This window comes from Chelonoidis abingdonii, chromosome 7, assembly GCF_003597395.2.
Source record: "Chelonoidis abingdonii isolate Lonesome George chromosome 7, CheloAbing_2.0, whole genome shotgun sequence".
Taxonomy (NCBI): domain Eukaryota; kingdom Metazoa; phylum Chordata; order Testudines; family Testudinidae; genus Chelonoidis; species Chelonoidis abingdonii.
Window position 1 is genome coordinate 53,217,355 of NC_133775.1, and position 19,265 is coordinate 53,236,619.

At 43.8% G+C, this 19,265-nt stretch overlaps 1 protein-coding gene across 2 annotated transcripts in view; it reads right to left on the bottom strand.

Moving 5' to 3' along the window:
* Positions 1-19,265, bottom strand: part of PLA2G4A (phospholipase A2 group IVA) — a 127,286-nt gene that overhangs the window by 70,218 nt on the left and 37,803 nt on the right. Inside the window, exon 4 of one of the 2 annotated variants that reach the window (XM_032783433.2) lies at positions 8,228-8,376. The exons of the other annotated variant lie outside the window; for it this stretch is intronic. Within the exon in view, the coding sequence (XP_032639324.1) occupies positions 8,228-8,376 (149 nt within the window). The remainder of the gene's footprint in view (positions 1-8,227; positions 8,377-19,265) is intronic. 2 annotated transcript variants of the gene reach the window in all.

Here is a 19,265-nt window from a genome sequence, read left to right on the forward strand (position 1 = left end):
AATGAAGAGAACAGGCCAATTATCAAATAAATTATCCCCTGACATCCAGTCTCAGCTTCTGACAGTCATATGTTTAGGTACACGCAAAGCATGTGGTTGCATCCCTGACCATCTTGGCTAATAGCTATCTATGAACTTATCCTTCATGAACTTATCTAATTCTTTTTTTAACCCAAGTGGACTTTTGACCTTCACAACATCTGCTGGCAACAAGTTCACAAGTTGACTGTGCATTGTGTTTTGAAGTACTTCCTTATGTTTGTAATTCTTGATTAAAAAATTTTGAATAGTGGAGAATCCACTAGTACCCTTGGTAAATTGCTCCAATGGTTATATTATCCTCACTGTTTTAAAAAGTAGGCCTTATTTCTACTCTAAATTTGTCTAGCTTTAACTTCCAGCCACTTCATCTTGTTATATCTTTATCTGCTAAACTGAAAAGTCCTCTATTATCAAGTATTTGTTCCTGATGTACGTACTTCTAAACTGTGATCAGGTCACACCTTAACCTTCTCTTTGATAAGGTAAATAGACTGAACTCCTTGAGCCTTTCCCTGTAAGGCAGGTTTTCTAATTCTTTAATCATTTGCATTCTCTGTGGCTCTTCTCTAAACCCACTCCATTTTTTCCAACATACTTATTGAAGTGTGAATACTAGAACTGGAAATAATATTCCAGGAGAGGTCACGCCAGTGGAAAATGCAGAAGTAATCTTTTCTACCTTTCTACTCCTACTAAAGATTCAGCTGTTTATACATGCAAGGATCACATTAGCCCCTTTGGCCACAGTGCTGCACTGGGAGCTCATGTTCAGCTGATTTTCCACCATGACCCCAAGTTATGGCTTCCTGGGATAGAGTCCCCCATCCTGTATGGCCTGCATTCTTTCTTCCTAGATATTTACAATGACTTTACATTTGGCAGTATTGAAATGCATACTGTTTGATTGCACCCAGTTGACCAAGCTATCTGGATTGATATGTATCAGTGACCTGTCCTCTTCATTATTTACTACTTCATCAATCTTTGTGTCAGCTGCAAACTTGATCAGTGATGATTTTATATTTACTTCCAGAACATTGACAAAAATGTGAAATAGCATCAGCTGAAGAACTGATCCCTGCAGGACTCTTCTAGAAGCACACCCACTCAATGATTCCCCGTTTACAATCACACTGAGACCTATGAGCCAGTTCTAGTTTCTTAAATCAAAATATTATGTAGTACCAAGTCAAACACCTTCTAGAAGCCTAAGTATATTACATTAACACTATTACTTTTATCAAGCAAATGTATATAAAAAAGATATCAAGTTAGGTTAACAAGATCAATTTTTCATAAACCAATGTTGACTGATATTAATTATATTAACTTCCTTCAATTTATCAAGTCCTATATCAGCCATTTCATTATTTTGCCTGGGTTCAACATCAGGCTGATTTACAATTACCTGAGTCATCCCATTTACCCTTATTAAATGTTGACATAACATTAGCTTTCTTCCAGTCCTCTGTAACTTCTCCACTGCTCAAAGACCTATTGAAAATCCACATTACCTGTCGCAGGAGCTCCTTGGCTGGTTTATTTAAAATTCTTGTATGCAGATTATACAAACCTGCTGAAAATGTCTAACTTTAATAGTCATGGTTTAACATTCTCCAGAGTTACTGTTGTAATGTAAAGTACCAGAGGGGTAGCCTTGTTAGTCTGGATCTGTAAAAAGTGACAAAGAGTCCTTATAGACTAACAGAAGTATTGGAGCATAAGCTTTCATGGGTGAATACCCACTTCATCAGATGCATGGCAGTCATTTTAATAATAGCAGTTGTATTTTTAGTATCTAAGGGTTTTATACTGCCTCCAATCACCATAGGACCTGAGTGCCATTCACATAAAATCCACAAGAATAGCAAAGTTCCTAGGAGTCTTTAATAGCATCTCTGGTACTTCTCTCTCTATGGAATTAAAAACACCTCTTGGTTGGGGTGTTTGTTTTGTTTTTAGGCTTGGCTACACTTGTGAGTTAGTATGCAATAAAGAAGCCCCGTGTGCACTAGCTCACTCTCCGTCCACACTGTCAAGGCACGTAGAGCACTCTGACTCCGTGGCTAGAGTGCTCCTGGTACTCCACCTCGGCGAGACGAATAACGTTTGCTGTGCCCCCACTGGAGTGCTGCAGCACCAGTGTGATTGAGGTGTTGCATTACTGCGCTTTGATCGGCCTCCAGAAACGTCCCATAATCCCCTTAAGTCAAGTGGCCACACTTATCATTGTTTTGAATCGCTGCAGGAATGTGGAAGTGCCCTTTGAAAGCTCCATTTCTGACATCTGGCTGTTTATCTGCTCCGAGACAAATCAACCATTACTGTGGAATGCTGTGTGCGAGAGAGAGGAAGTCTGCTGCTGTCTGAACTTACAAGACAGCATGCTGACAGGCTCTCAGCCCCCCCAAAAAACACTCTCTTGCCCCTCCCACATACACACAACACACTCCCTGTCACACTCCACCTCACCACACCCCCCATTTGAAAAGGACGTTGCAGTCACTTGAGTGCTGGGATAGCTGCCCATAATGCACCGCTCCCAATGCCACTGGAAGTGCCTCAAATGTGGCTACGCCAGTGCACTTGAAGCTGTCAGTGTGGACAGAGTGCAGCGTTTTCCCTACTGTGCTCTCTGAAGGCTGGTTTAACTCAAAGCGCTCTACATCTGCAAATGTAGCCATGCTCTTTGAGTGTGAAGTGTCTTTCTTATGATGGAAAGGCATTTTTCAGTGTGTCTTCCTACACAGATTGTTAAATTCTGCCATTTAATTTTATGCAGAATACAGAGACTTTACTCAGATTTGCATGTGTGTATAACAATACCATGCTACAGACAGTTTTAAACTAGACATAAAGTTTGTATTTTGTGATGGGGCAAAGCCAGATGGATATAGGAAAGTAGTAAGGAACAGGTGTGTTAACCCCAGACTAAACAAATCCTTGCTACCATGGTAACCAAATGGCCATTGCTCCAGGTTAATCATAACATCCAGGGCTCATTAAGATCCTTCTAGAAAGCAGTGGAGATAGCTAGGTTGATTGGGACCCTGAAGCCAATCAAGGGCTGGCTGGAACTAGTTAAAAGTCTCCCAGTTGGTCAGTTAGGTGTGCATGCCAGGAGCTGTAGGAGGAAGCCGTGCTGCTGGAGAAACTAGGCAGTATGAACCCTATCAGGCACAAGGAAGGAGGCCCTGAGGTAAGGGTGAAGTAGATGTTGAGGAAGCAGGGGCTGCTGTGAGGAAGTGGCTCAGGGAATTGCACTCGTCCTGTTTCAAAAAGTCAGCTACCAATAGCTGCTACTACTAGTGTCCGTGGGTTGGAGCCTGGAGTAGAGGATGGGCCTGGGCTCCCCCTCTCCCTGATTAATCAGAGACTGTGAGACAACAGAGAATGTGTGAGGCTTATGAAGAAAATGGCTCAGTAGGCTGTGACCCTTGCCTGTAGAGAGAGAAGGGCTACATGGAGGGCCACAGTGAGCCTCTGAGGCTAGCGTAATCCGCCTGGAAGCGCGGCACCCACAGAGACAAGGTCATAGCTTTGCCACAATTTCTAGTAGTCTAGAGAATTTATATTACAGTAAATCTTTACCATGGCCACTTTATATTTTGCTAACTAATATGCAACTTACCATTATTATGTAGTATCACTGACTCTGTTGTGCTAATTTTCAGGGGCTTATATATCATATGACTCAGGAAGCAGCTAAAATCTTTAATTATTTTAAGTAATCACACTGAATTCTTGTTTACAACATATCTTGGTAGGTCTGCTACAGGAAAAGGATACTTATGTAATCTTGGAAATAAGTTGCTGATGCATTATACTGGAAATCAACTCAGACCATATTGCTCTAGGTGCCAGCTCATAAAATTATTATGCTTTTTAATGACTACATAAAACCATGATGGAAGAAAAGAGTGAGAAACACCTCAAAATCAAAGATGATTTACAAGTTATGTTTTAGGAACTGTCTGAATTCTTACCATAGCAGGAACTCTTAGTCAGACCATACAATAGTGAAAAGTGAGTAATTCAGACATACCACATTAAGAAATGACTGAGACTACACTGAATTAAATAGCTTGCTACCTACCCAATTTCTTCCTGACATTATAATACGTACAAACATAGAACAGAAAGATGTGTTATTGCTTTGAGGAAGGCAGTTTGGATAAGCCATTAGCCATTACAGTTATTTTAATAGTCTATCTTTTTATATCTTATTGAGCAAATTCCATATTCAGCACATTCATGTAACCACAGTGACGTTTGTGAGTCTGTTAGCAGAATTTGACCCATGCTGTCTAAGAGGATTCTATTTTATCACTATTACCAAATAGACTAGCTCCAGTCTCCCGTTCCCCATCCCCAGTGGATGCAGAGAATCAGGCCCATGGCTCCTGTTCACCTTCTAAAGCCCATAGCAGGTTGTGAGAATCTTAGATGAGCCACGAACAAGGAAAGCTAATAAAGAGAGCCAAATCAAAGTATGGAGTCAGGCAAGTAGTGGGGACTGACAGAGGTTAGAGACTATGCAGAGCCCCTGAACACTGCCAGGATCCCTTGTGACAGATTCTCCTGAAGAAAGCACTGCTCTATCACTTCCCAGTTCCCAGTGCCTTAAAATGTGTAGCTCTGCATGGTATCCTGTTCCCTGCTTCCAATGCATCTTAAATTTTTTAAAACTAAGATGGAGGTGGGGGGAACCAAAGGAGATTCAAAACAAAAACCTTGTTAAGATGGAGTTAAAGAATGAGTCAGTAATTTATGGGATAAATACAAAACAAAACAAATGAGATTAAACTTAAAAGAAACCAAATATGTGAAATGCACATTGAAGGCACTCAAAGAATCTTAACTCTGCCTTTGTTGTGACACTAGCTTCCCATCTTTCTTTCTATGCTCCTTCAGCAGCTACTTGGTAAGATATATGATATTATAGATTCTCCTTTCTGCTGTGGTAGCCTTGGCCTTTGTACACACACAGGGGCAGCTCTAGGCATTTTGCTGCCCTAAGCACGGCAGGCAGGCTGCCTTCAGCGGCTTGCCTGTGGAGGGTCCGCCGAAGCCACGGGACCAGCGGACGCTCCGCAGGCATGCCGCAGAAAGCAGCCTGCCTGCGACCCTTGCAGCGACCGGCAGAGCATCCCCAGTGGCTTGCCACCCCAAGCACGCGCTTGGCATACTGATTCCCGGAGTCGCCCCTGTACACATAATGCAAGAGTAAAATGAGAATATGTATCTTAACTCCTATACTATTTGAATTAGCCAGCAACATGAGCCAATATGGACGATTAGCCAGAAACATGAGCCAATATGGACATTCTGAACATTATAAAAACAACATGTATGATAACTGCTTGGAGACACATGAAATTCTTCCCCGGAACATAACTGTCATAATCTACCTTGCAAAGGATAATTTCTTCATTACCAATGAGGTCTCTCACTGTATTCCCAGTTATAGTGATAGTTTGAACTAAAATGATAGTGTTACTCCCATACAAGGGGTGAAGCTGATTGTCAAGCTTGAGGTCATGGGCATAGGACACATTGGCAAGGATGTTTTGGGGTTCTTTATTATTATTTACTTCCTCTTTACAACAAAAGGGTTGAGGAGGGAGCATGAAGTAGCATCAGGTGGGTTTCAGAGTGGTAACCATGTTAGTTTGTATCATCAAAAACAAGGAGTAGTCCTTGTGGCACCTTAGAGACTAACAAATGTATTTGGGCAAAAGCTTTCATGGGCTAAAACCCACTTCATCAGATGCATGGAGTGGAAAATACAATATGTAGGTATGAATATACAGCATAGGAAAAGATGGGACTTGCCTTACCAAGTGGTGGCTCAGTGCTAACGAGCCAATTCAATTAAGGTGGAAGTAAGCTATTTTCAACAGTTGACAAGAAGGAGTGAATATCAAGGGAGGAAGAATCACTTTTGTAGTGCTAATTAGGGCAATGTAATCAAGGTGGCCCATTTGAAGAAGGTCAGAGTATCAGCAGGGGGAAATTAGTTTTTGTAGTGACCCAACCATTCCCAGTCTTTATTCAGGCCTAATTTGATGGTGTCCAGTTTGCAAATTAATTCCAGTTTCTCACTGGAGTCTGTTTTTGAAGTTTTTTTGTTGAAGAATTGCCACTTTCAAGTCTGTTATTGAGTGTCCAGGGAGACTGACGTGTTCTCCTATTGGTTTTTGAAAGTTATAATTCTTGCTGTCTGATTTATGTCCATTTATTCTTTTGTACAGCAACTGTTCGGTTTGGCCAATGTACATGGCGGAGGGGCATTGCTGGCACATGACGGCATATATCACATTGGTATTGTGGGTGTATCACAGTCAATTTCTAGTAATTTCAGGAGAGGGAAGCACTGGTGGACCTAACTTCTGCTTTTTTTCTTCCTTGCTGTTTCTACAAACACTTTCCTGTGAAGAAAAGTGACTTATTCCATTCTTTGTGCTGATATCTAGCTGGTGACTAGAACAGGGGACTAGAAGTTAGAACTTTTGAGTTCTATTCTCAGATTTCCTACTTCCAGGTTATGTGTGCCAGGCAAATCACTTAGGGTACCTCTTTGCTACACATATAAATAAGGTGATGAGCACCCAGGTGTGAGCAGCTGGTCTAGCCTAGGCCAGGTGTGAGCAGCCACAATCCAAAGCCACACGAGTTACTTTGTTCTCTCACTGATGCTGCCCTCACTCGTGTGTTGCTAAGACTTCAGGAGGCAGAGACCTGGTTTCAGAGCACATAGGGACAAACTGTAGGAAGACATTGAAGACTATCAGCACTTGATTGGTTGAGCCCAATGGCTCTCAACCTTTCCAGATTACTGAATCCCTTTTAGGAGTCTGATCTGACTTTCATCTCACTTAAAAACTACTTGCTTACAAAATCAGACCAAAAATACAAAAGAGTGTCGAAGCACATTATTATTGAAAATTGTTTACTTTCTCATTTTTACCATATAATTATAAAATAAATTAATAGGAATAAAAATATTGCACTTACATTTCACCATATAATATACAGAGCAATATAAACAAGTCCTTGTCTGTATGAAATTATAGTTTATACTGACTTTGCTTGTGCTTTTTAGTATAGCCTGTTGCAAAACTAGGCATATATCTAGATGAGTTGATGTAAACCCTGGGAGGCCTCTGAGTACCCATAGGGGTATGCGTACCCCCAGCTGAGAACCACTGGTTTAGCCTTTGTCCTCTCTGCAAAGTGGGCAGGTTACCAAACAAGAGCCAGAGTAAACTCTGCAATGAAAATATACCCGTAAACTCTTGACACACTAAAATAGACTAACACAATATTATAACACTGTGTGTACAAAAGGCTTACTTCATTAGGGATTGATGGTGATTTGGACTAGATGCCTGTACAAAGGAGTGACAGCTCCCTTATGCTCCTTAGGAGTGGTTACTCAGACCTTGTCTACACTACGGGGCTAAGTCAACCTAAGTTATGCTACTCCAGCTACATAAATAATGTACCTGGAGTCGACATAGTGTAGGTCAACTTACTGCGGTGTCTACACCGTGCTGTGTCGAAGGAAGACGTTCTCCCATTGGCTTACCTTAGTCTTCTTGTTCCAATGGAGTACCAAAGTGGACCTGAGAGTGCTCTGCAGTCATTTTAGCAGGTCTTCTCTAGACCTGCCAAATCGACCCCCGCTGCATTAATCGCAGCATCATCAATCCACGGTAAGTGCAGACATGGCCTCAGACCTTGGGTCCAGGCATACAGAAGTAAGTGGAGCTAATCTCCCATTTACTCCCACCTCTAGTTGGCAGAGAGGAGAGGGGAATAGGCAGAGACCTGGTTCCACTTCCACCAACTTGCTGGCCAAAGTAGCTGAGCCAATGAAGGGAGAAAATACTTGCTGCTACTGTAGAGAACAGTAAATTACTAATCTCAGTAGCAAACAGGTAAGAAATTGTGACTCAGAAGTGTATCAGTGTCACAATGCCACCCAAGGCTGTTCCTGGGATGGTGCAACTTATGTACCAACCCCTTGCTCAGGGCTGTGTATAAAAGGCAAAACCTTAATGTTTAGAAAGTGTTGACATGCTCAGATAACAGATGTTGTGTAAGTACAAAGTGTTGCTGTTTTAACCCTCCTGACACTGCTCAACTTCCATTTCTAGCTGTACCTCAGTACATGATTTACCTCCAGAACATTTTCCTGGTTCGGGTCCAAAATAAACTCAAAGGTCTCGTTCCACACAGGGTTCACATTATTGTTGAAGTGTTTTGTTCTCTTTCTGCAGTCAGGGGCTGAGGGGATGAACAGCTCCACATATGGATCTGGAGTGTCAACTGTAGAGTACCAAACAGAGGGTAACATTAGTTAGAACTTGTGTTTGGATAGGATTAACCAAAACAAATTTAGGAAAGGACAAGTGCATTGTAAGTCCTCTCATTATACACAGTAGTAAATGAAAGGTACATGGCTTGATCTTGCTCCCCTAAAGATCAAAGTAGTGATGCCAATGATGTTAATCGGAGTAGGAGTAGGCCTTGACTGAGAGAATGATACTGAGAGTAAAGATACATATTTATTGAAAAAAATGCTCCAATGTTGTTATAGTTATTTAAAGAAGTATCCCCTGATCACACACACCCACACAATAGCAATACTGCTTGGTATCACAGTAGCAGCAAGGATAGATACCCAATGAAATGGTCTTCAATTACAAATTAAAGAAAGATATTTTGGATTCAGGAGAGTCTACCAAAGGTTTTGCAGAACTAAGGAATGCAGTAATGAGTCACTGATGTACTGCCCAATCCTGTAATGATATTCACATGGTCACATTCCTGGGTAGCGCCAATGAAATCACTGGGGCTCTGTCCTGGCACAGGGGTCCACCCTTATGAATATCACTGTAGGACAGGGGTTCTCAGACTTTTGTATTGGTGACCCCTTTCACACAGGAAGCCTCTGAGTGCGACCCCCTTATACATTAAAAAACACTTTTTTTTATATATATTTAACACCATTATAAATGCTGGAGGCAAAGTGGGGTTTGGGGTGGAGGGTGACAGCTTGCGACCGCCCATGTAACAACCTTGCGACCCCCTGAGGGGTCCTGACCCCCAATTTGAGAACCCCTGCTGTAGGACTTGGGCCTTATGTACATATTCCATTTAAATTGTGGATGTGTAGAGAAATAGCTGAAATTCTAACTATTCCATTTGTACCCAGAGCAGAGTATGAGTGATGGGGAAAATGTGGCCTGAAGAGTCTTAATTAAGTTGCTTTAAACTATTACCATTTTATTACTAAAATCAAATGCTATGCTGTAAGCAGCCTTGCTAAATTCCACTTACCCATCTTTTGAAGACAAATAGTGGGTTTTTTTGTTTGTTTGTTTGTTTGTTTTTGACAGAAGTAAATAACTAGTTTTTAACCATCATCATCATCTGCTCGGAAGCGTAGATAGGTAAATTTTGTGACTGGGATAAAATTGCCATGACATTGCATTTTTAAAAGATAAAAGAGCATTTTGATTATAGATATTTTCTTATATCAGCTTTAAAGGAGAGGATGTCAGATATAAAGATAAGTGAAGACAGCAGATCTGATGCATAGCAGATAATGGACTACAGTAAGTATACATATTATTGGTAGAAAAGTTGTACCAGTGGTTGATCAGTTTTTTATTTAGTTCAATCTACTCAGTCCATTTTTCTTCAAATAGTTATCTAATACAGTCAGTAATTTGTTCCATTTAACTTTATTCTTAACAACCAAATTTTTACCAGACATATTTGGTTTTGCAGCAATAGTTCTGTGATCCTTCAAAGGGATCTACTAGCGTAGACCTTTATGTTCACCAATCCCTTTGATTTCAATGGGAGTCTTCACGGGAATTTGGATCTGTGCTGGGAATCCCACTGCAGGATCAGGGTAATACTGCTGAAATACATGTGTATGCTGGTACAAGGAATTCTCTCCATATCTCTTGGCTTATCAGAAGTTAAGAGTCATTTGGTCTGATGTCAGAAAACTGATACACATCTTCAGAGGATCACGTCTTCAGAGGTTGTTTTCTGCTTTTGCCCAACAGCCTATTTCATGGAGTTAAAAATGTGCAGCCATCACAAACAATGACCATTTTCTTAAGGATCTCTCTTGGTCAAAACAATTACACTGCATTTTAACTACATGTGTTTTCATGAGAATACACTGTTTCATCAAAGCCACAACGTGTCAGGTAGACATGTTGATTTCAACAAGGCTTTTGCCAGGAATGTTTCTGAGGTCCAGGCATCTCTGGTCACTTCTGACCAGAAAAAGAGACCTGAATTGAAAACGTGATCTTTCAAACAGAAAATGGGACATTTCAACATAATTCTGTTCTACAAAAACATTTGAACAGTTTTGATTTTGTTCCAATGTGGAACAAAAACAAATTTCAAAACCACACAAGTTGTCATGGAATGGAATTTTTGTCCTCGAGCCACCTCTGATGCAGACCCAAGCCAAGTTTCAACTAAGCATCTCAGTGTACTATTCAAAGACAAATAATTGCGGAGTGACAGAACAGCTATAGATTCTGAAATATTGTCAAAAATATCCTTTGCCCATTGGAGATGTGAAATAATATGCATGTACAATAGGGTGAGTTAAATATTAATCATGTTTTTTTTCTGATTGGTGGGACTTGAGGGACTGTACCAGAAGTCCAATTCCTTCAATGCATTTTATTTATTAATTGCAAAATTCACATAGAAAAAGCACTTTTAGCTTCCTGTTTATTTTATGGTGAACAGATCTTACTTACTGTGTCAGATTTTTCATGGCAAACTATGATACACCAGAAGAACTTTTTACTGCTTTGAAAATAAGAGGAGGGTTTTGCAATTTTGTGTATGTTAGAGAGAGAGAGAGAGAATGAATGAACTTGTAGGATTTGGCAGCCTACGTTTCACTCTGCACAATATTTACAGAACTACTTAAAAACCAAGGAAAGCCTAGGCATTCCTTTAAGGTATGTCTATACTGCAATGTATGTCCAGGATTAGCAGAACTCAACTTAGCAGATCCTGTGTTTGATAACCTAGTTCTTGAGTGCCTACACTCATTAGTAACCCCAGGCCACCAGTTGTTGAAGCCTGGGTCTCCAACATCTATACTGCATTATGTGGGCCAAAATCTAACCCTCATATCCCAGACTTCCTAATGGCCTCCCAGAATGTGGCCACTATAGCCCTTTGTTCATGGTGCAGTGTGGGAAAACTTGACTGTCCAGAGTACAAAAAGTCAGTGTGTGAGATTACTTTTGGCAGACTCAAGGAGCATGAGTCCAATGGGGATGCATCCACACTGCAAAGCAATAGGGCTTGAACTCTCAGTTTGAACTCAGACTCCAGCCTACCCACCCCCTTTTGTCTACAAGCAAATTGTGCTAACCCCTGGTTTGGATCCAGAATCCCAGAATCCCAGGCCCCTCGGTGGAGGAGGATCCAAGCCTGAGCCAAGACAGTCAAATTCCCATCTACTCCAACTTTAAAAAAAAAAAAGATTAACATGACTACTGGCCAGCTTTGACTGTGTATTTTAGCTCCTTGGATAAAAAGTAAATCTGCTTTAATGCTATGCAGACCTCCTCCCCGACCTCTGGAAATTGAAATGCTGGATTCTGAATATCCTGACAACACGGTCACTAACTAATGCAGACCTCCTGGTGCCAAAGGACTGAACTTCTACACATCAGCTTGGTTTTGAACCAAGCTACTTTTGCCACACCAAGTCAGTCTGCTGAAGCAGAAACTAATGCATTTTGCAGCTAATCTTAAAAGCAGTTACTGTATGAATGACTGAGAGGAAAAATATTTAACTAGCTCAAAATCTCAACAACAAACAAAACTTTCTTCCCACTGTGTAACAAAAATACCTCAGGCCAAGAGTTTCTGAACTGCCCTTTCATGTTTGAAAGTTTACTCTGCAGTCTTTTCAACTGAGAAAATAAAAATCTATTCCTTTAAGAATTTCCTCTGCAGATGGAAAGCAAAAATACAGGGAGTTTTTTATGTGTTGATTAAGAGGAAGTTACTCACACTGTGCAGTAACAATGGTTCTTCGAGATGAGTGTCCCAATGGGTGCTCCACTGTAGATGCATGTGCATTCCTGTACTTCTGATCAGAGATCTTTGGTAGCAGTGTCTGTTCAGCCTGCACATTCACTTTCCCTTTCTCGTGCTCTACCTTGAGGCTAATTAGCGCTGTGCAAGCGAACCACCTTCAGATCCTTCTCTACCACAGAGTCCCCATCAATAACTTTGAAACAGAAGGGAGGGTGGGTGGGTTATGGAGCACCCATAGGGACACCATCTCAAGGAACCATCATTACTGCACAAGGTGAGTAACTTCCTCTTCTTCTTTGAGTAGTGTTCCCATGGGTGCTCCACTATAGGTGACTCCCGAGCAGTATCCCTAATGGGAGGCTGGAGCTTTGGAGTCAAGTCTGTTATGGATGATGATACCGCGGAGTTGAAACTAGCATTGGGAGCAGGGTCTCCAGTGATGGCATAGGGTTCTGTGAGGGTATGTACAAATGCCCAAGATGGCTGCTCTGCAGATTTCCGAGACAGGGACATTCCTGAGGAAGGCAACAAAGGAAGAAACTGACCTTGTAGAGTGTGCAAATTCCAGGTAAAGGTACTATACTGCGAACATGAAAACAGTGCTTAATACAGTTCAAGACCTATCTGGAGAGTCTCTGGGCTGATGTTGCTGTGCCTTTAGACCTTTCTGCAATGAAAAGGAAGAGCTTAGGAGGAGATTTCCTAGAAGTCTCTGTCCTGTCCAAGTAGAAGGCCAGGGCTCTCCTAACATCTAGCATGTGCAGTATGGCCTCTTTGTTACCATGGTGAGGCTTAGTTGGGAGGGGATATGGTTGGTTTATGTGAAAAGACGAGGCCACTTTAGGAAAAAACATTGGGTGCAGCCAGATAGTAACCTTGTTGTGAAAGAATACTATAAAGCAGAATGTGCCATAAGTGCTGCTATTTCCCTTATTCTCCTCACCGAGATGATGGCCACTAAAAATGCTATCTTCATTGACAGCTGTGTAAGCAAACAAGTAGCCATTGGTTCAAAGGGTGATCTAGTCTGGCTCTTTAAAACTAGTTTTAGGTCCCATGTTGAAGTAGGGCATCTGGGTGGGGAAAGAGGTTTGTTATGCCCTTAAGGAATCTCTTTGTAGTTGGGTGTGAGAAAACTGAGTGTAAGCAGAGTCAGGATGAGCTGTACCCTGACATCTGGTGGTGAATTATGGGAAGTGTGGAAAGAATGTCCGGAATGTGAAGTCTCAAATATTTGCATAGGCACACCCAGCAAGGAGCCAGCAAGGAGTCTGGGAATGGTTATTTCGACATTTCTGGGATCCCCAATTTCTTCATTATTGGGGCAGGCTAAATAAAGTGTTGCCACCTAATTATGTGAATGAGGAACTACGAGACTGCTTTATAACAGAAATGTCTCAATATAAATTAAATGACACTTGCTAGACAAGGGACATGGGTTTCAAAACCTAGTGAATTGAGAGATTGGGGACAGGTATCTGCCTGGTGGTGCAGGCTCCTTGTGGAGCCAGAAGCACCAGTTCCACCCCCTCCTCTCTCCACTGTGGAATGTCAGAGTTGATTTTTTTATTCCCTTAAGAATCTAGATACAGGTTGCTGAGCTGAACTCACTTTGGGCTAATGGTGCACTAGCACTGGGGCTCCCCTACTATGTGCTGAGATCACTAAGAGCTGAAATCACAAAAGAGCTGAAATTACTGAGCTGGGAGCACTGAGTACTGTGCTAACTAGTGGGGGAGCCTGAAGCTATACTGCGGAACAGAGCAGCTGGCGGAGTGGAGCAGTTTGTGGGGATGGCTGGAGCGGACCACGGGACAGCTGGTGGAGCGGAGCGCTGGCAGAGCGGAGTAGCTGTGGGATGGGTGGAGCAGCCCACAGAGCGAGCGGAGCCGAGCAGTTTGCAGGGACAACTGGAGCAGCTCACGGGGCAGCTGGTGGAGTGGAGCAGTTTGTGAGGACGGCTGGAGGAGCAGAGTGGAGCGGCTGGTAAGGCGGAGCAGTTCGTGGAGAAGGCGGAAGCAGAACCCACGGAGAGGCAGGGCAGTTGGCCCTGGACCACGTAAGGTGCCCCTTTCACCCAGGCTGGGGGGAGGGACCTCTACAGATAGACTCTTGAATTCTGGGGTGGCATTGACCAGAGACTTTTGGGTTGTTGGACTTTGGAGTGATTGGACTTAAGACCCTAAGGGGAAAAGGACATTGCCAAATGTACATGCGGGTGGTTATGGTTTGTGTTATAACTCTGTTTGTGGTGTTTCTCCAATGGGATGCCACATTGAGTCCTTCCTTTATAAAAAAGATTTTGCTACACTCAGACTCCGTGCTTGCGAGAGGGGAAGTATTACCTTCTAGAGGCGCCCAGGAGGGTGTGGTATGTAAGTGTCCCAGGTCACTGGGTGGGGGCTCGAGCCGGTTATGCATGGTGTTATTGAAACAGAACCCCTGGATACTGAATCCAGCCCTTGTTGCTGTCAACTCAGAGAGGCAGAAGGGTTACATGAGTAACCCTCTACCTGTTGATGGTATCACTACGGCCACCAGGTGTAGCTTGAGCGAACTGAAGGATAGCCCTGTCTTCTTGAGAGCCAATATGTAATCTAACACCACTAGGAGAATAACAGATGTAGGGATAATGTGCCTGGAATTGCACCAAACCTCAAATCTTGTCCACTTTTGTAGTTAAGTATGATGGGTAACCAATTTCCTATTGTGTAGTAACACTTCCTGTACCTCCTGGGAGCAAGAGTACTATGCGTTGGAACTACAAAGCAACCAAGCCTTGAGCTGGAGGTTGAGATGGAGAGTGTGTTGTTGTTTCTGCAAGAGGAGGTAAGGAGTGGGTTGAAGATGGATTGGTGGACACATCGTCATCTGTCTCACTCAGGTGGGAGCAATCAGTATGACATATGCTTTTTCTCTTTATTTTCAATAGGACCTTCAACAAGAGAGGGAATGGGAAATGGCATAAAGAAGGCCCTTGTCCCATGGAAGAAGGAGACTGTCCCCTAATGAGTGCTGTCCGAGGCTAGCCCTGGATCAATAATGTGGGCATTTCCTGTTCAAGTAAGTAGCAAACAAGTTTATTGTTGGTATCCCCCACTGACAAAATATGCTGCAAAGTACTGTGGGGTTCACTTCCCACTCATGGTCATGTGAAAACTGCCTGTCGTCGTGTTTGGTACTGCTATTAGAACATTGTGTCAAATGCCTCAGTTCCAGAGCCTCCCTTTTGATTTATGTAGCACACAATCTTCTCTGTCCACCCTGAGTTAAACAACGCTGATGTGGAGAGTCACCATTTTCCCTGAGTTATGAGGTTGTTGAGGTGTGCAGCACAACCCATGAGGGATGTGTCTGTAGCGAGAAGAAATGTCAAAGGAGGGCTGAGTGAACAGGAACCTTGTGCAAACATTTACCGGGTCTTTGACCCTGGAAGGCATCAAGAGAACATTGCCTAACCTGTCTTTTTTTTGGCCTATAAACCGAGCTGAACCATGTCTGCAGACACCTCATATCTAGTTTGGCATTAAATATTACAAACATACCAGCCACCATGTGCCGCAGAAGCTGGAGGAACGTCTAGCCACTGTTTGAGGGCTAGCTTGAACTGTCTCTAAGTGTGGATAGGCTGTCAAATCTGTGTTGTAGAAGGAGCGCCCTCACTTGCAGTGAGTCGAGGTTGACCCCTATGAACTCCAAACATTGCACTGGAGCTAAGGTCGACTTTTGGACATTAATTTGCAGGTCCAGGTTTGTGAATAACCACTTCCTCTAGTCCAACATCCTACTCCTCCAGGATCTCCTTAGGAGGTTCTGAGGCTCCACAGTATATAGTGCTGCCCACGTATCCCATGGGGCAGTGGAAAAGGCATGGCTGGCTGACCCCATCGTTAGTCATACCACAGGGGCTGAGGTCCAGACTGAGGGTATGACTGGGAAGGCTCAGGCTGGTAGTTGGAGGAAGCATAGTGAGAGTGATGGGAGATGACCTCCTGGCCATTATCCAACTCTCCATTAGAAAGTGGTGGAGCCGATACAGAGGTGCATGGATCAGTGCTGGTGGTCATTATGGAGTTCAAGATGTGTCCAGTACTGAGGCCCTGGTACAAATTAGATGAGACTGATACCTTAGATACTCTGAGGTCCTTAGAGAACCTAAATTCCTATTGTGCCATAGTATTTGGTACCCTTAGCGGTTGCTGTTATTGAGTTGGTGGTACTGAGGGAGCTCGCAACCTTGGCTGCATCGAGCGCTCTAATGATGGTTGCCTTGCAGTCATAGGTTTCAATAGTATCTGTACCGATGCAGTCTTCCCAGAGGTGGCACAATCTGCACACCTGTCCGTGACTGGCGGTACCACTGATTTGGTCCCTGTGCCCAGGCAGTCCTTAGACATACCAGTGGTATCTGTCACACTGGACCCACACAACCTGTGGGAATCATGTTAGATGTCTTCAGTGCTGTCAGTACCAAAGAGATCGGGTCAGATACAGGCTGGAGAGCACCCTCCATAAGGAGCAGCTTTAGCTTCAGTTCCTGTTTTTTGGGGGGATCTGATAACAGACACAGCAGGAATGCCCATCCATTACCAAAATGGACTCCTTGCAGGAGAGACACCTCTTAAACCCAGGCAACCTGGAAATTCCCCTTACTGGGGATATTTTCCAATAAGGAGTGGGGGAAGGGGGGTAAAACAAAAAAATGTATGTTTGTTTTTAACAGGGAAGAAAAAAAACTAAAAGGAAACTCTATGAGAACTAAGAAAACAACACTAAAACTAGCTAAGAATGAATTTCTAGAGAGTAAAGTATCCGTGAATGGACTGCTAATGGCTCCATCTCTAGCCTGGGGCAATTGAGAAGGGGTAGTCTGCCCCACAGTGTTTATTAGCCTTGAGGCAGAGCACGAGGAGGGGAGAGCGCATGTGCAGGATGAATGGACACTGCTACCAAAGATCTCCAATCAGAAGCACAGGGACACAGGGCTTGGCTACACTGGAGAGTTGCAGCGCTGGTGATGGGGTTACAGCGCTGCAACTCATCACCAGCGCTGCAACTCACTCTGTGTACACACTTAGAAAGCCCAGCCAGCGCTGCAACTCCCTGGCTGCAGCGCTGGCTGTACACCTGGTCTGCTTGGGTGGGGTGTAGCGTTCCAGTGGATGGTGATGCAGCGCTGCTCATACAAGTGTGGACACCAAAAGGGCACTGTTATGCCCAAGGATTAGGAGTATCCCAGCATACCTTTCGGCCTACTGCTCATCGTTCACACTCCTCCCTGTGGAGCATCAGGTGACCCGCCTTAAATGTCCCGGGAATTATTAAAATCCCTTCCTGTGTTGCTCAGCAGGTTTGGAGGCATAATCAATCAATTCACTGACCAATGCCTCGCACGCCCAAACGAGCCTGCAGCATGAGCACTTGCGTAGTGCAGAGACGCTCATCCAGTGTTTGGGGGTAGAGAGTGTGCAGTCAACAGCTCGCTCCAGCCATAAACTTTGATACCTATGGCAGATATCAAGAGTCATGCTGCATATAAGGGCCTGAACGGAGCGGCGTTGCAGTGCAGGTTAAGTAAAGGAGTTGCGGAGTGCCTATTGAAGGTACCCCACGACTCCGTTTTACAAGAGGAGCTGGATGCAACCTTGGTTGTGACCCCACTGCACAATCGAGACCACGATGGAGCAGTTCAGGCCGGGAGAGGAGGGGGAGGGTGTAGAGGAACGTAGATGAGGGTACTGGTGGTGGTGGAGTAGCAACTCCGGTAAGTGCAGTCCTAGTAGAGGCATGCAGCCAGGAGCTCTTCTCAAGCTAGGAGGAGCATACGGCCATGTCGCAGAAGCTGGAACTTGTTGTGTGTGAGCAGCAGCATAAGGAGCGTGTTCCCGGTAAGCCAGCTTTTATTTTTAAGGAAGGGTAAATGTTTTGATGGGGTGGTTAGTGGTGCTGCATCATGCCTAGATGTGGATAGCCCATTGATTGGTCTATCAACGTCGCGGTAATCGGCCCCTCTGTAATCTCTTTCAAAAGTTTGCAGCCAGAGTGTGGGCAATGTGCTTGCGCAAGTTTATAGGGAGAGCCACCATGGCTGTCCAGTCAGCTAACACGTCCGCCGCCACTGGTGGCCGAGGGGTAAGGGGGACCATTTGCTGGCACACAAGCAACTGCATAGGACAGGGCGGAAATCAACATTGCTGGGAGAAGATCATCCCGCCTTCCCCAGAATGTACTGGCAGGATAGAAAACCTGTGGAAAATGTAGGGATACTGTTTTCAGCGTGCACTTCCCCAGCTGCTTATCTGCTTTCCCAATGCAACAGAACCCCAGTGAGGCCTGCTCAAGCAGCTCCTGTCAGCAGGTGAGTTTGCGGGCAAAACAATGGATTCTAATTAATCATCGTTTCCCATTACTCACCATGTCTTCGCTGCTGTGGCCTCTCTGTGCTATGTGTGCTATGTTTAATGATGCCACAAATAGTCTACAAATCCTTCACTGTGATTATAAACAATGCACCTCTGTAATAAATGTTTCTATTTCTGTTTTTTTTAAGTGTCCTTGAATCCTCCGGCCCTATCATCGGACTGATGAGAGACTTATACAGAACTTGAGGAGAGACCAAGGATAAAGCAAAGAAGATTGGGTGAAAGCAGTTATGAAATACAGTATGCCCAGAGAGAATAAGAAGGCGTGCCAGGACTGGGAGAGAAAATGCATTAGTGGAGGAAAACAAAGCAGGAGAAAAGGAAAGTGGCTACCAAGAAAGCACAAAGCAGCTGATAACCTCCTGGCGGCAAACGGGATTGTATGCATCACTGGTAGCCATGCAGGCAGATCAGCTCATGCTAAACCCCTCCCCCCGCATCAAGCTCTCTCCTTGTGCCCACTGTTTTGCTCAAAACCCTTTCTCCAGCATCCTGGTCTTACTACACGAGCTGCCCCTAACACCTGTATTCACCTACCCAGTCCTGAGAACTACGACCTTACCCTAGTGCACTCAACCCCAACCCCCCATCACCATGCAGCTAATTAATCCTGAAGTTGCAGAGATTGCACAGCACTCAAGGAAAGGACATATTCAAAACCCTGACTATACAGTTCAGCACCTACCCACCCTG